Source organism: Manis pentadactyla, chromosome 2 (genome assembly GCF_030020395.1).
Source record: "Manis pentadactyla isolate mManPen7 chromosome 2, mManPen7.hap1, whole genome shotgun sequence".
NCBI lineage: Eukaryota > Metazoa > Chordata > Mammalia > Pholidota > Manidae > Manis > Manis pentadactyla.
The window spans coordinates 23638205-23655939 of record NC_080020.1 but is presented as its reverse complement, the minus strand read 5'-3'; the positions used below and the strand labels follow the sequence as shown (position 1 = coordinate 23655939).

General features: G+C 47.5%; 1 protein-coding gene across 2 annotated transcripts in view; it reads left to right on the top strand.

Moving 5' to 3' along the window:
• The window catches only part of ARHGEF37 (Rho guanine nucleotide exchange factor 37), an 83439-nt gene extending 65913 nt beyond the window's left edge, over positions 1 to 17526 (top strand). The window contains exons 9-14 of one of the 2 annotated variants that reach the window (XM_036881464.2): positions 273 to 383; positions 1043 to 1372; positions 3578 to 3706; positions 6095 to 6290; positions 11916 to 12073; positions 14568 to 17526. In XM_036881464.2, the coding sequence (XP_036737359.2) occupies positions 273 to 383; positions 1043 to 1372; positions 3578 to 3706; positions 6095 to 6290; positions 11916 to 12073; positions 14568 to 14777 (1134 nt within the window). In that variant the 3' untranslated portion in view covers positions 14778 to 17526. The remainder of the gene's footprint in view (positions 1 to 272; positions 384 to 1042; positions 1373 to 3577; positions 3707 to 6094; positions 6291 to 11915; positions 12074 to 14567) is intronic. The other variant, XM_057490877.1, reaches the window with a different exon arrangement.
• The last annotated feature ends 209 nt before the right edge of the window (positions 17527 to 17735 follow it).

Below are 17735 nucleotides of genomic sequence, written 5' to 3'. Positions count from 1 at the left end.
ATTAATAGAACATGTGGAATATGGACATGGCAAAAAAATCACACAGGTGCCACAGAAATGTGTCAAGTTGGGGAAGTGCTGGAATAGGGAGAAAGATACTAACTCAGTCTAAGAAAGAGCTTTCGAATTACTGGAATTGTGCAAGGATAGAATGGGCCACATACAGAGGGCCTGGACAACCTCTTTGGGTGTGGGTATGGTGGAGGGGGATTCAGGCATGAGATGGCCATGACAGGCTGTGATTGGCTGCCTCTCATTTGCCCTGGCTCCAGGCTTTCCTCCACTTCAGGCCCCAGGAGTGTGACCTGGACATCCCCGAGGGGCCTGTGGTGCAGTCCTGCAGCCTGGCCAGAGACCTCCAGCTCCAGGCCTTTCCCCAGTTTGTAAGTGGAACATCTCCTTTCCCCTTTCTTTGTAGGCAGGTGACAGAGCCACTAAGAATGATAGGTAGAAGTCAGGCCCGTTACATGGTTGTCACGTCCATAAGCACCCTGGCTAGTCAGCTGGGCTGAGGTTATTAGTGAGTTTTACAGATGAGAGTGGCCCTGCCTAATGCTTATTGAGTTTCACCACCTGCCCAGTGCTGCGCTAAGCCCTTTACATTCTTCACTTCATTCAATCCTCACAACACCGCTTATGCAGTACATGCTATTAATAGCCCCATTCTGCAGATGAGAGCTTGAGGCTCAGAAAGGGTGACCTCCCACATCATTCAGATGGTCAGTGACAAGCTGGGATCTGAGTACCAAAGACTATGTTTTTGACCACTACTTCATACAAAATCTTTTTCAAGATCTGTGCACAGTAATGATATTAAGAAGTGACATATATTGAAAAACTATTCCATGCCAGGCACTCAGCTAAACCCATTTTTCAGAAGAGTACATTGAGGCTCAGAAAGGTTAGATAACATGCTAGAGGTCCCAGTGAGTTGGTGGGGGTGGGATTGGAGCCCAGTCCTGCCTACTCCAAAACCCCTTCTCCCAGTGCCCATCCTCTGCCGCGCCCTCCCATGACTCCCAGGCTCACTTGTCCCCTGCAGAAGCAGCGGCTGGAAGGCCTGGTGTGGCAGCCACTGTGCAGCCTGGCCAAAGCCATGACTGGACCTCAGAACCTGATCAAGAAGCATCTGGACAAACTACTGGACTTTGAGAGGGTGGAAGAGAAGCTGCTAGAGGTGGGCAGTGTGACCTATGAAGAGGAGGTGGTGCGACACACGTTCCAGGCACTCAACTCCCTGCTGGTAGCTGAGCTCCCGCAGTTCAACCAGCTGGCCATGCAGTGGCTGGGCCACATCCTGTGCACACTGGTGGCCCTCCAGAGGGATCTTGCCAAGCAAGTGCTGCAGAGGGCAGAGGGCAGGTTGGCTCAGGTAAGGCCTCTGGGACTGGGGTGCCTCTGGAATAGCCAGGTGAGGCCTCATAGCCCCTTCAGCCAGCTGTTGGCAGAGGCTGGGATGGAGTGAGGTTGGGCCTTCCAAACAGGCCATCAGGTGCTTGGGAGGAGGCCATCAGGGCCTTTTGGGTTTCTCTCATACCTGTTCTCCCTCCATTAATGGAGTCAGACCATGAAAACAAGGATAAAACTGGAACTCCAGGCCGTTCTCAGGCTGTGGGATCAGAAGCAGAGGAACCTCTGCTGGTAAGCAGCAGACTCTGGGGCCAGTCCCTGGAGTATATTAGAAGTTGGTGACACAGACAGGGTCCATTCTGTAGAGTCAGAAGTAAATGTACCAAGCTGGGGTTCCTGCTACTGTTACTGCTTCCAGCAGCCGCCTCCTTGTGAGCCCTTACTGTGCACCTGTTTGGAGCACCTTCCAGGTATTACCTGACTTAATTCTCACAATAACCTTACAGAGTAGTAGTATCTTCATTTCAAAAGAAAGCTGAGGTACAGAGAGGTTAAGCAGCTTTCCCAAGGCCACACAGCCAGTAGCAAGATTTGAACCCTGGCAGTTCATCTCCGGAGCCTGGGTACCAACCATGATGCTCTACAGCCTGTAAGAGGAGCTGTCTGCTGGAAGCATAAATAGGTTGCAAAGACAAACCTCTAAATGCAAACTTTGATTTTGAAGACTGGGTTTGATACAGGAAAGAATACACCATTGCTTTCAGATCTCCTTCTCTGATGTCAGTGCCAGAGATCAGTGGCCTGTGAGGCCAGTCAGTGGAACAGTTTCAGTCTTCCTTTTACCCAATGCTATCTCCTGTGCTTTGTGTTTGCCAGCTCAGCCTTCCCCATCAGTCTGCTCCTCTAAAACTGACCCCCTCTCTACCCTTCCAGCCTATAGTCCCACTCTGTGCCTGTATCCCCCACTTCCAGCATACCTCTTCTGCGTGTGACCACAGTCCCTTTGCACAGACTCCTTCCTTGGCCTAGAATACCCCTCCCCGTCATCCCTCATGCCTTTCATGGTGTCTGGCTCATGGTAAGAACTCCCCAAATATGTGACACATGAACGAGTCTCTTCATGAAGCTCAAAATCTCCCTCTCCTGGCTGGGAGAGCCCACCACACCATCCTCTCTACTCCAGCAGCCTTCAGGATATGCTTCTGCTAAGCACTGCTCACAACCCACTTTCTGCAGGGATGATGCATCCAGCTGTTTCTCCTCACTGAGGAGGCTGAGGTTATGGGCATTTTTCTTCCTTTTGACCCTCACAACATTTAGTACAGAGTTCTGTCTCGAATATTCTTTTTGAGTAGAATTAAACCTGAACCATCTGCAAAAAGAAGCATTTCTCTTTTCTGAAGGCAGAGGGTAAATCTGCTTAGATGACCTTTTTATTCTTCTCCCACCCTCTAGTTTTCTCTCCAGGGCCACCGACCCCCTTGTAATTAGACTGGCATGGGCAAGGCTGGGGAGTGTTATGGGATATCACTCCTAGGTCCCCTGGTGGAAATGCAAGAGATGCCTAACAGGGCCATGGTCTTAGGATGGAGGATGGAGTGTTACTCAGCACTGCTTGAGTTCCAAACCTGCTTAGGCATAAAGAAAAACGTACTGACTTGTACCCCTAGGAGGCCCAGGAGGGGGCAGGAGGTCAAGCCTCAGGCCCAGCTGCATTCAGTACAAATAATGTTGTCAGAGCTCCAGCATTCCGTCCACCTCCTAGCTCAGTTCCCTGTCTAGGTTGGTGGATTCTCAGGCAAGCCTTCTTCTGCAGGGTGGCAGAGATAGCTCCCAACAGCACCCAAGTGTTTGCCTTTACATCAGAATCTAAAGGAAGAGCAACCTTCTCCATCTCAGCCTTCATATAATAAATCTGATGGGAGGATTCTGACCAGCCTTGCTCAAGTGCATTGCCCAGTCATTTGGCCCATCACAGTGGATAGGAGAAGGGATGCTATGACTCCAGCCCTGTGGCCAGAGCACCTCATGGGCAGCACTGAAAGGGAGGGGCGCCCACAGAGGGGTGCTTCTGAGAAGCAGCAGGGCAATGGGCAGACAAAACTACAGCTGACAAAGACAAAAAGACCCATCTTAACACATCTGGGCCTAGAGTGTGGGCTGCCAGGGTCTCCCTGTCCCCTTTCTCCCCAAGAAGGTTCTGATGACAGTGTGTGTCCCCACCCAGCTGCCCCACCACCATGTCTCTGAGCCAGCCTTCAAGAAGCTGGTGGAGGACGCACTAGGCCAGGCGGGTCAACAGCTTCGCTCCTTTCAAGAAAATTTTGAGACAGTGCTGCCACCTCCCACCACACAAGTAAGTGTCCGTCCTTCTCCAGCAAAGTCTGTCCAGTCCTTCACTTGCCAGGGGGGTGAGGCTCAGTCCTCTATTTCATTTCCCTTTGCTTTCCTCGGTGTTTCCTGTTACCCATGGAAACATTTTCCTGCCCTCTCTCTCTCTCTCTGAACTGGAGGGCTGGCGCGGGATAGATTCGCACCCATACACACGCATGTTCTTCATGGCCAGTAAGCATAGGAGCAGAACAGAACTCTGAGGTGGAGTAAGAAAACCCAGATATTTTAATATTCAGTGAAGTTAGACATAATAATGGGCAAGTGGCATTAAACTCAAAAACCTGGACCTTCAACTTTTTCAACGTTCACCCTGTTTCCTCATTACCTTCACAGTGAACCTGCTTCAGATACTAACACTCAGGTTGAATAAAAGTTTGAATAAGAAGTCATTTAAAATTTTCTTTTTGCCATGGAATTTTTAATTGTAAAAGATAGTATTTCAGCTGCATTATGGTTTACAAAACTTTGGCTGGCCGAATGCTTTCTTTGGTAAAGAATTTTTCCCTAAAATATAAAGAAAAGATATCTTGCAGTCCAGTTGATGAATATACTCAAGTTATATATTTTTTTAAAAGAACTCAAGTAGCTGAAGAGAGAAGGGGCCCCCAGAGTATGACAAAACCTGGGTTAGAGAAAGCTAGAATGGTATATTCAGTCACATGTGAGATGAGAAGTGAGAGCTCAGAAGACAGCCCCAGGATTCTCCACGGAGACAGAGAGACAAGTAAAGGAGCCCAGCATAGCTGGGCAGACACGGGGCCTTCACATCTGGCTGAGTGCAGACCAGCAAAGATCATCAGAGGTGTGTGTCTGCTCCAAGTGGGGCCTGCTCCTCCTCAGGCCACAGCTGTCCCCCATCCTCTCCCACCAGCAGAGACCACATGGGGGACCAATGTGGGTCCTGAAACATGGGGAAATCAGGGTGCAGAAATGCCAACAGAGCAGCCACTCAATTGAGCCCCAGGAATCTGTCTCTTTCTACTTAAAATAACATTTTTCTTACTGGAAAAGCAATCCATGCAGATTGTAGGAAAAAAGAGAAAACAAAAAGATGAAACAGATGGGAATATCATACTTCCAGTGTGTATTACACATTGGTGGGAAGAGAACCCTCTTCCCCCATCCACAGCCACCTTCCCCCCACCCCTCCCACCCCCATCCCTACTATAAGTTCCTGACTTATTTGGCTAAGGGTATAGAATGGACAGAAGCGAAGCAGCCACCCACAAGCGGTCCTACTGATATCTTTACCTACCTCCCCCGACCCCCCCAGGGGGTGCTGCTGTTCTCTGCACAGGAGGGGCCTGCCAGCTTGAGAAGGAAGGCGAATGTTTGCTACACCACTGGCTTTTGTACTTGGGTTAATTCTGCCACTCTGAAAAAGCTACCCTGTTTCTACACTTCTGTTTAAGGGCCTGTTTAGATACACTGGGTTCTGGTTCTTGACTCAGTGAACTCGTTGGAGTGGAGTAATGGCAGAGTCTGCACCCACATGTCTCTGAAGGGCACCTTTGCCTAGCACCTCCCCACCCAGAAATAACCATGTAGAACTTGGTGAATATATATACATCTCTATATATGTATGTATACACACATACATATACATATACCTACATATATACAAAAAGGAGACAATCACTCCTGAGTCCCTCCTTATTGATACTTCGGCTGGAAGCAGTGAACGAAAAGCCAAAGGCAATGCCAGGAGAATTTTGGATGAGCTGAAAGTGCCACTGACCCTTCTCCTCAGCTGCCTGGCAATTTCCCCCAGGGCAATACTCTCTCCTGTGTTTCTGACACATTCACCAGGCTTACCATGCCTTGTAAATGGTAGGTGCTCAATAAATACTTCTGGGCAGAAACTCATGGAATAGAAGATACAGTCCCTTTGTTGACACGTGTTTGAGGATCTGCGCGTGTTGGCTCTGTGCTGGCTTAAGATGCTCGATGAGCACATGGTACCCATATGGAGCTCACAGTCTTGTTCACTGGGGTCGAAAGCCCTGTGCAAGGCATTTTTCTGTGGGATAATTCTGCTCGATGGTATGGGTGGAATTGAGGGCTCAATCCTGGAACTCTGAAATGGAGAAATTTCAGAACCTGAATTAGAATTGTAGAGAATTCCAGAAGTTTAGACCTGGGAGGAATTTGTGAGGTCAAATTAGAGGTTTCTTCTGAGATACCTTGGGATACAAACAGCGTGTGTTTTTCACCTAATCCAGCCATCTATTAGTGAGGGGACTGTTGCTCCGATGGAGATGGGCCCACCAGCAGCAGAGGCAGGCTGCCAGCACTGGGCAGCATTGACACTCCAACAGGAGACCTTGTCTGTCTCTCTCCCTCTCCCCAGCCACTCCTTCCAGGGTCTGAACGACAGGTGCAGTCTCTCCTGAGCAGATACGGCCCAGGAAAACTGTACCAGGTGACAAGCAGTACCAGCGGGGCTGGAACTCTGGACCTGACACTGCCACGGGGCCAAATTGTGGTCCTGCTTCAAAACAAGGACACGAAAGGCAACAGCAGCCGCTGGCTGGTGGACACTGGAGGTACCTAGGACTCCTTGGGCCCTTCCCCTCTCTCTGGGAAAACCACCCAACAGGAGTCAGTGGGGCGACATGGACCCTCTAGTGGGCCAGAGTCTGGCCATGCAAATCCAGGATGGGATGAGTATAGGTGAAAATGCAGGGCCTGGGGCACAGCTGGCTGGGTGCAGTGCATGAAATGCCAAGAAGAGTTCAATTTTGTACTACAACATCGGTTATCAGGCACCTACTGTGTGTGGGGCACTGTGCAAGGGAGACAAGGGAGCTTTGGGGAGCTCACAGACCATTGGGGTAGACAGAGATGTCGGGAGAGAACTTCAGCATTGCCCTGAAAGATGGGGACAGGTGTCTGACCTCATGAGCAAGCCAGGTGTTATCCTGTCTGCCCTGCGCTGGTCACACCCTTGGGGTGTGCTGCAGTGGTTGGGTGCAACCGGGCGGGAGGCAATGGGCATCATGAACCCAGGAGGAGACAGACTAGTGGAGCTTCTTCCAAAGAGGGGAACGTGACTCACGAGATGAAGGTCACACAGGATTATCAGGAGGGCACCTACAGACAGCTTTTCCTCCTTTATGCAATTTATTAGAATTGTTAGTTAAGTATTTTTATGTGTATTACAACAATTATAACTAGTACATAATCCCATGATTTTATTTGTATTACTGGATAGAACAAGACTAATTTAAAAAAATTTTTTTATTAAGGTATGATTGATATACACTCTTATGAAGGTTTCACATGAAAAAACAACGTGGTTACTACATTTACCCATATTATCAAGTCCCCACCCCAATGCAGTCACTGCCCATCAGTGCAGCAAGTTGCCAGAGATCCACTATGTCCCATCTCTGTGATACACTGTTCTCCCTGTGACCCCTACACCATGTGTACTAAATAAAATACCACTCAGTCCTCTTCTCCCTCCCTCCCCACCCACCCTCCCACACCCCTCCCCTTTGGTAACCACTAGTTCATTCTTGGAGTCTCTGAGTCTGCTGCCATTTTGTTCCTTCAATTTTACTTCATTGTTATACTCCACAGATGAGTGAAATCATTTGGCACTTGTCTTTCTCCACCTGGCTTATTTCACGGAGCATAATACCCTCTAGCTCCATCCATGTTGTTGTGAATGGTAGGATCTGTTTTTTTATTATGGCTGAGTAATATTGCATTGTGTATATGTACCACATCTTCTTTATCCATTCATCTACAGATGGACACTTAGGTTGCTTCCATATCTTGGCTATTGTAAAAAGTGCTGCGATGAACATAGGGGTACATATGTCTTTTTTTTTTTTTTTTAATAATTATTTTTTATTGAAGGGTAGTTGACGCACAGTATTACATTACATTAGTTTCAAGTGCACAACACAGTGGTAGAACATTTATATACATAATTCTAGGTTCCAGCTATCACCCTACCAAGCTGTTACAATATCTTGACTATATTCCTTATGCTATACATTACATCCCGGTTACTTATTTATTTTACCTCTGGAAGTCTGTCCTTTTTTTTTTTTTTTTTTTTTTTTGTGAGGGCATCTCTCATATTTATTGATCAAATGGTTGTTAACGACAATAAAATTCTGTATAGGGGAGTCAATGCTCAATGCACAATCATTAATCCACCCCAAGCCTAATTTTCATCAGTCTCCAATCTTCTGAGGCATAACAAACAAGTTCTTACATGTAGAACAAATTCTTACATAGTGAATAAGTTACATGGTGAACAGTACAAGGGCAGTCATCACAGAAACTTTCGGTTTTGCTCATGCATTATGAACTCTAAACAGTCAGTTCAAATATGAATACTCATTTGGTTTTTATACTTGATTTATATGTGGATACCACATTTCTCTCTTTATTATTATTATTTTTAATAAAATGCTGAAGTGGTAGGTAGATACAACATAAAGGTAGAAAACATAGTTTAGTGTTGTAAGAGAGCAAATGTAGATGATCAGGTGTGTGCCTGTAGACTATGTGTTAATCCAAGCTAGACAAGGGCAATAAAACATCCACGTATGCAGAAGATTTCTCTCAGAACAGGGGGGGTGAGGTTTAAGCCTCACCTCTGTTGATCCCCAATTTCTCACCTGATGGCCCCCCTGCGACTGTGCCTGTCTTAGGTTGTTCCTCCCTTGAGGAATCTTACCCGTCTCTGGCTAACCAGTCATCTTCCAGGGCCATACAGGGAAATGTGAAGTTGGTAAGTGAGAGGGGAGCCTTATTGTTTGAAAAGGTTAGCTTTTTACTTCTTTGCATATTTATGCCCTGTGGCTTCTATGCCCAGCATTTGTCTTGAGGTATCTTTACCACTTGGAAGAATTATGATACTCGGTAAATTTGATATGAGGCACGAATTCTATTTAAGGGTTGTAATTAGGAAGGAAGAAGAAAAGCTATAGAAGTAGCAGGCGGGAGAAAACATGGGAAGATTGATTATTTCTTTGACATATCTTCTTGTAGAGTAACTTCAGCATATATAGGTTTTAAGCTACTACTTAAATTGCGCACACACATTAACATAATAGGAGTATAGTTACATAACCAAAGCATATCTGTAATTACCAGCCATCTCCAGTGAAACCAAGAAAACCAGTTAGGCACCTTAGGCATTTGTGAAAACTTATCTATGATATGGTGGATATTGTCCAACTGAACTTGAACAGTCTGAGAGAAATCAGACAAATTAAAACAACCCATTCCTGGGGACTGTTCACGTGCCATATGTTCTTTTAACAGTAAATAGTCTGTAGTTGTAAGACTTTGGAGCGCTACAATTTGCACTTTGGAGGCATATGTCTTTTTGAATCTGAGAAGCTGTATTCTTTGGGTATATTCCAAGAAGTGGGATTCCAGGGTCAAATGGTATTCCTATTTTTAGTTTTTTGAGGAACCTCCATATTGCTTTCCACAATGGTTGAACTAGGTTACATTCCCACCAGCAGTGTAGGAGGGTTCCCCTTTCTCCACATCCTCACCAGCATTTGTTTATCTTAGTCTTTTTGAGGCTGGCCATCCTTACTGATGTGAGGTGATATCTCATTGTGGTTTTAATTTGTATTTCTCTGATGATTAGTGATGTGGAGCATCTTTTCATGTGTCTGTTGGCCATCTGAATTTCTTCTTTGGAGAAATGTCTCTTCATATCCTCTGCCCATTTGTTAATTGGGTTATTTGCTTTTTGGGTGTTAAGGTGTGTAAGTTCTTTATATATTTTGGATGTTAACCAAGACTAAGTTTTAAAAATACATTTGTTACAAAAATTAAGACCATGGTACAAATCTGGCAGAAATTATGAAAAGGCAGTCTCATGACTAACATTGAAAAACAGCTGAATCCCACTCCCCAACTTCAAGCTCTACTACAAAGCCACAGTAATCAAGACAATTTGGTACTGGCACAAGAACAGAGCCACAGACCAGTGGAACAGAATAGAGTCTCCAGACATTAACCCAAACATATATGGTCAATTAATATACAATGAAGGAGCCATGGACGTACAATGGGGAAATGACAGCCTCTTCAATGGCTGCTGTTGGCGAAACTGAACAGCTACATGTAAGAGAATGAAACTGGATCATTATCTAACCCATACACAAAAGTAAACTCGAAATGGATCAAAGACCTGAATGTAAGTCATGAAACCATAAAACTCTTAGAAAAAAACATAGGCAAAAATCTCTTGGACATAAACATGAGCAACCTCTTCATGAACATATCTCCCCGGGCAAGGGAAACAAAAGCAAAAATGAACAAGTGGGACTATATCAAGCTGAAAAGCTTCTGTACAGCAAAGGACACCACCAATAGAACAAAAAGGCAGCCTACAGTATGAGAGAATATATTCTATTCATGAAATGACAGATCTGATGAGGGGTTGACATCCAAAATATATAAAGAGCTCACGCACCTCAACAAACAAAAAGCAAATAATCCAATTAAAAATTGGGCAGAGGACCTGAACAGACAGTTCTCCAAAGATGAAATTCAGATGGCCAACAGGCACATGAAAAGATGCTCCACATCGCTAATCATCAGAGAAATGCAAATTAAAACTACAATGAGATATCACCTCAGACCAGTTAGGATGGCCAGCATTGAAAAGACTAAGAAAAACAAATGTTGGTGAGGATGCGGAGAAAGGGGAACCCTCCTACACTGCTGGTGGGAATGTAAATTAGTTCAACCATTGTGGAAAGCAGGATGGAGGTTCCTCAAAAAACTCAAAATAAAAATACCATTTGACCCAGGAATTCCACTTCTAGGAATTTACCCTAAGAATGCAGCAGCCCAGTTTGAAAAAGACAGATGCACCCCTATGTTTATCGCAGCACTATTTACGATAGCCAAGAAATGGAAGCAACCTAAGTGTCCATCAGTAGATGAATGGATAAAGAAGATGTGGTACATATACACAATGGAATATTACTCAGCCATGAGAGGAAAACAAATCCTACCATTTGCAACAACATGGATGGAGCTAGAGGATATTATGCTCAGTGAAATAACCCAGGCAGAGAAAGACAAGTATCAAATGATTTCACTAATCTCTGAGAAGAAGAACCAAGAGAAACTGAATGAGCAAAACAACACCAGATTCACAGAACCCAGGAATGGACTAACAGTTACCAAAGGGCAAGGGACTGGGGTGGATAGTTGGGAAAGGAGGGATAAAGGGAGAGGGAAAGAAAGCTTGCATTATGATTAGCACGTATAATGTGGGAGGGGGGTCACAGGGAGGGCTGTACAACACAGAGAAGACAAGTAGGGATTCTATAGTGTCTTACTATGCTCATGGACAGTGAGTGCAATGGGGTATCTGGGGGCATCTTGATGATGGGGGGAGTCTAGTAAACAATGTTCCTCATGTAGGTTAATACTAAAAAAAAAAAAGAAAAAAGAAAACCAGCTGAATGGGGATTCTAGCAAGGCTCCTGGGGTCAAGAGGACTGGGTTTGGGTCCCAACTGCCACACCCTAACCTGCATGACTGTGGGCAGGTTACGGAGCCTTTCTGAACTCAGTTGGCTCAGCCAGGGCCATTAAGTGGCATTAACAATACCGACCTGGAGAGTTGATGTGGAGACCAGATAAGGAAATGCCAGCTGTGGTACCTATCAAGCTCTCGGAAAGTGATGGCTATTCACAATGACAGCAGCCAGGGCAGCACTGGAGGAGCTGTTACACAAGCCGGACCTGGGGGCACGTGGAGGAGAAAAGGGCAATTTCTGCCCTCTGGGGAAGGCTGCCCTGGAGTGGGGAAGCAGCCTTGGCCCAGGCCTCCACTAGAGGGAAAGGGGACCAGTGGTGCCAGCACCAAGAAAGCAGTTTTCACACCAGTCCAAGAAAGAACTTGCTGTCTCTGTCAGAGCTGTTCAAAGCGGAGTGGGCTGCCTAAGTAGGGAATGAGCTCCCTGTCACTGGAGGTGTGCAACAGAAACTAGAAGCAGTGCAGGGTGGGGTAGGGGTGGGTTTGTGAGGTTCCTAGGTGACCTTTTCAGGTCCTTTAGTGCTGTGAAGCGGTGTTGGAGGTATTCACATTCATAAATGGTGACTTCCTCTACCACTAAAAGAGATGGGGAAGGTGGTCCGGAGCCAGATGACGTTCTGTGTGTCCTGTAGGATGTCGTGGTTACGTGCCAGCTAGGAAACTGGAGCTGTACCAAGTCTTCCTGAGTAAGGAGGAGCTCAGAGGGCAAGTGGAGCCTGGCAAGAACTCTCAATGTCTAACACCAGAGCCCACCCCAGTCCCAGTCTCCTCTGTCCTGACCGTGACCCAGGTGAGTCTGGGAGGGGGTGGGGGCTTGCCTCCCAGGGCAACCTGGAGTGGGGCTTTGATTTTCCTCCTATCTGGAGGGGCTACCACCCTGTTAGGCAGGGCCTCAGTCAGTGGCCATATCAGGGTCCTGGCCAGGGGTGGGGCCGAAGAAAGGAGCCTCCTGTTCCTGCCTTGTCAATAACAGAGAATAATACCACTTGCTTCCCATTAGGAGGGCAAGTGCAATTCATTCATTCGTTCATTCACTCACTCAGTATTTGCCAGGCATGTGCTAAATGAGCAATATAATGATGGGCAAAAGTAATCTAGGTCCTTGACTCCTCACATTGATGATTTGGGAGTCAGGAAAACAGCAAGTAATAAAATAATCGTGAATAATTGTTGACTTTTAGCAGCGATAATTGCCAGAGCCCCGGATTAGGGAGAAGTTCGGGAAAGGCTTTTCTGAGAAGAATGGTGCTTATTCTTAGAGTTGAAGGGTGACTAGGAGGGGGTGTGCTGGACAGCTCCTTCCAGATGGGAAGAGCTCTCCAGAAAGTGTGCCTGGTGGCAAACACAAACGTGCAGTGACGGGGAAGACAGGGCGTCAGAGGAACTGAATGAAGCCTTGCAGCTGGGAGAGTGGGGCAGGGCCAGGCCGGCAGGGCTGTGACCTCCGTGAGGGTGCATTTATCCTAAATGCAATGAGAAACAAGCACCAGCATGTTACAGCAGCAGTGTTCATAACAGACAAAAAGTAGAAACAACCCAGATGTCCATCACCTGATGAATAAATAGATCAACAGAATGTGGTCTAGCCATACAACTCAATGTTATTCAGCCACAAAAGAGAATGAAGTGACAATCCATGCTGTCACATGTAGTCTGTCACAAAAGGCCACATATTATATGATTCTATTTATATGAAATGTCCAGAATAGGCAAATGCATAGAGACAGAAAGATCAGTGGTTGGCAGGGGCCAGGGGGTCGAGGGGTGGGAATTGGCTGCTAACTGGTGTGTGGTTTCTTATTGGGGTGATGAAAATGTTCTGGAATTAGATAGTGGGGATGCTCACACAGGCTTTTGAGCATATTAAAAGCTATTGAATCATCTGCTTTAAAAGGGTGTATGTTATGCTATATGAATTATATCTCAAAACAAAGAAAGTGATGAGAAGCCATCGGAGGGTTTGGCTTTGCTGGGATGGACGGAGTCCTTGAGGGGAAAGAAGCTCAGTGGGGTTGCTGTGAGGATGGGGTGAGATGGAAAAGGCAGGCTGGACATATGTGAATTGCAGTAAGTGGAGGATGCACTCAGTTATAAAGGAGGGGGTACACAGGGGATGGATAAGAAGGGACCCAGCCAGGGGTGGCAGCCCCCGCCAGAGCCTTGCGGTGACTACAGGGGATGCCTCAGGCCAGGATGGCCGGAGGAGCCTGGGTGAAGGCCGCGTAGAAGGCTGCGGAGGCTTCCCGGGTATAGCCCCAGGAAGGCTTTCAGACCAGTGTCTGCACCATTTGACAGAAGTAATGCGCCAGGGCTGCCTCCTGCTGGACATCCTCCGGTCAGCGAAGGACCCACGAGGATCCCGGGGGAGGGCCTGGCCACCCAGCTCCGGCCCAGCTCCAGCCAGTGTGGCAGGGCCTCTGGGAAGCATCATCCCCACCGCGCACCCCCACCCGATCCCCCCAGGGGCGCCTGAGGTGAGCTCAGCTGTCCGCCCGCCCAGACACCTCAGCTGCTGCTTCTGTTGGTGGGGCTGTTCAGCGGAACTCCCGTGGGCCCATCCCAGTCCTCCCTTGCTCCTGATTGTTCCTGAGCCTTGGCCACAATAACAACAGTAAAAATAGTCAAAGCAGCCACATTTGCTGAGCCCTTACTCTGTGCCTGGCACAGGCATTCATTCATTACATTCCCACAATTACCTGGAAGGGAGGATATCATTCCCATTTGATGAAACTGCGACCAAGGAAGGTGAAATATTAGTCTAGTAAATGCCCTTTCCAATTTTTTTCTCTAGTTCAGTGTCTGCCTAAATAGTAACCAAGTCGCCCAGTCCCATTTCTACTCTAGTCTGGGAAACTGGCCTGAGTAGATGATACCCCCAGATCTGGGGAGGGAGATGGGGAGAGGGTGCTGGGTCTGCTGCTTAGTGAGATGGCAGCAGTGGCTTGAGAAGACCCCTTCTGATGTCAGACAGGCCTAGCTTCACTGCTGTGTGATTTTGAGTGAGCTCCTTAACTTCTCTGAGTCTCAATTTCCTTATCTGAAAAATGCAGCAAATAGAATTATAGAATTGTGAAAATCAAAACCAGGTGAAGTGCTGGGACAGAGCCTGCCTTATAGCAGGTATGAGTGGTCGAAGTAGCAGGAGCAGCTGTCCTCTGCGGCTTACAGACGTGCTTGGGAGGCCATGGCTATCCAGCCGTGGGAACCAGCAGGACAGCAGCCTCTCTGGGTTGGCTTTGTCTTCCCTCCCTGACCATGTCTCTGTCACTTCTCATATGTTTCAGGTGGTGGCAATGTACCCCTTTGTGGCCAGAAGCAGCCATGAAGTGAGTCTGCAGGCAGGTCAGCCAGTGACTGTCCTGGAAGCCCAGGACAAGAAGGGGAACCCAGAGTGGAGCCTGGTGGAAGTGAACGGGCAGAGGGGCTACGTGCCTTCAGGCTTCCTGGCTAGGTCCCCAGGCCCAGCTCCGTGGGGTTGGAGTCTGCCCTCCTAGGTGCCCTCCTTGAGCCCATGTTGCCGAGGGAGGGGGGAGGCTTGGAGGCTGTGACCCTGCAAGGGAAAGGAAGCAAAGAGAAGGTGGGGGTGGAAAGGGAGATCAGGCCAGGGTGGGGTGAAGGGCACCCAGAGGGCAGCCGGAAGAGGTGGGTGGGCCTTGCAGAGTGCCTGGCACCGGTGGGCACAAAAGGCTCCAGCCAGGACCACTCATGTCTACATAAAGAGGTCATTCCTATCTGAAGTCATAACACCCTGGATGGCCGGTCTAGCCGATTAGGCCTTGCCATGGCTTCTGGCCAATCTTACCTGTGCCCAGATCCAGGCCTGGTCATGGGAGTGGGCGGCCCAGGTGAATGGTACCTGTGTGCTGTGTGGTTGCAGGGAGGGGCCCTGGAGAACCAGAACTGTGGGCCCTAACACTTTACTTCCTACCTGTGGTATCAGGAGGCACCATAGCCGACCAGTCATCGGCTATTTCTCCATGCTGGGAGTGGAGCCATCTTGGGCAGTGAACTCCTGGGAGCCCTAGAAGGGAAGTGAGACTTGTCAGGGCAATGGAGAGGTTCCCAGGAGACTCTTGGCTGGACCTAGGGGTGGGTGTGACTAAGTCACAGGTCTGGAATGTGTGTAGGAAAAGTCAGAGGCAGTTCCAGAGAAGAGGGGATTTTGAGGGTGTGTGAGACTTCTGGCAGCAGTTCTACACTGCTCCTGTGTTCTCTGGACTAAGGGACAAAGGGTATGCAAATCATAGAGAAAACTCTGTGAAGCGGATGACTAAAAGCCTGCTGGGTGGGGAAGGTTAGGCAATGGCTTGTTTTCCTGTTTCTGGAAGAAGGGGAAACACCTGTGGTTTCAGGAGGCCACTGAGGGCCTGGAGGCAAGAATGGACATGATGCCAGTTGACTCTGGGACCTTGGACATAGGACACAGCCTGATTTTTCTCATCCATAAAGACTAACTCATAGGGCTGTGGTGAGATTGACATGAGGCTAAGATATGAAAGCTCCTTGCAAATTCATTACATATGATATAAATTGCCATCAGTAGCAGGATGTGCCTGGATGTGCTCTCAGGGTGGCCCCAGCATCAGCTGGCCCTGGCTGCAAATGGGAGCATTCATGCTGCTGTTTCCCAGCCCTTTTCCATGGCAGATGTCATTAATCAGCATGGTGTCCTTCCCATAAACCCAGGATCTACCTCGGGATCCTTCTCAATGCTGCATTCTAGGTAGCCAGTCTCTAGAACTTGGTGAGGTCAAACCTAATGTCATCCCTTTCTAGAACCTGGAAATTGAAAAACAGTTCCTGTTCAGGGAAGACTGACCCACTTGGGGCAGTGTTGGGTATAGCTCCTATTGGGACATCATCTCTAGGTTGTCACTTTGGGCTAAGATAAATTGCAAGATTCACAGAAGAGGGAAAAGGTGATCCAGAATGATCTTTAATAGAAATCACAAATTTTGGAACCAACCCAAGGAGAGTGTATGTGAAAGCAGGCGGCAGTATAGACTTATTTCCAAGAACATTTCTATGTTATTGTAACTATAGAGCCAAAGCTATTAGCTCTGGGTTTTGGAGGGCTTTTAAGAAACAGATACAGTCTGTAACTCACCTTGTCTGGGCTTGTGAAAGCATGAAGCCTGCATAATGCAAGAGCAACTCAGTCCCACAATCCCCCTCCTGGCACCAAATTCACTTAACAAGGTGCTCTTGAGTCCTTTCCCTTTCTCTTTCCTGCTCAGATTTATAATACAAATAGGAAGCTTAGGGGAATAGATGATAAAATAGGAAATGCATTTGTGGATTCCACAGGTACTCACTGAGACTCTGCTGTGGGTTAGAACCCTAGCTCGGGGCTTCTCGGTGTGGCTGCTCGCTGCAGTCACCGGCAGCTTTCAGCCGAGATGGACACCAGGATCCCACCCAGAGGTTCTGATGTAATTAGCCTGGGGTACGGCCTGGGCCTCAGGAACTCAGGAAGCTCCCCCACGTGCTGCTAATGTGTAGCCAGGGTTGGGGACCTCTGCGCTAGACACACAGTGCTAGACGAGATAGACTGGGGATCAGAAACGGCCACAGGCTGTAAGCTAGGACATGCCGCGTCCAACCTTTGTACTAGCTTAGATGTTTTGAACAGCCAGTTTTGGGGGTGATTTGAAATAGGACAGCCTGTCAGGTCCCAGAATGTATGTTTATTAAGTGCCATTAAAAGGGACCTGAGCAAAATTGGATGTTCTTATAGGCATAAGGGAGAAAACTGAAATACACTTGGAACCAAATCTATCTCATGAGGGGGAAATAAAAATATATTCCGTAACACATGGGTTATGGTTTCCCATAGACTGGGGAATGAGATTAAAAGCCACTGAAGGGTGAGAAAATGCATATTGAGAAGATGGAGAATGGCTTGAATTTTCTCCAGGGGACTCGGTAATGTGCCTTTCCCCCTCCCAAATGCCTAGAATCGTTGCACTGCGTCTTATTTATTTCACTGTCTGCCTGTCATGCATTAAACTTGCTAAGGTATTTGCTTGTGAACTGAACAAGACTTGCAAGAGTTGAAGACTGATTCACAAGGGTGCCCCTCGCTCCCTGCTATGGAGTAAGACCTCTTTAACCTTTCGGACCCCAACATGAGGACAAGACTACAATATCAAAGGAAAGAGGAACGAATTCTTGGTACTGTGATGGGCTCTAGCTTGGTGGATAGCTGATGTGAACTACTGAGAATAAAGAACATTGAAGATGCGAATGTCTCGGAATTTGTGTGACTCTAACCACTAGATAGTCAGATGGCCCAGAGGGGCATTTGTTCGCCGCATACTTGCTATATGTAAAAATGGTACATTAATTCATGTGTTCATTTAATGAGTGTCTATTGCACACTCTTGGTGCCTCTAGGAGTTGGCCTTAGCTGCTGGAGATACAGCAGGAAATCAGGCAGATCAGGATGCTGT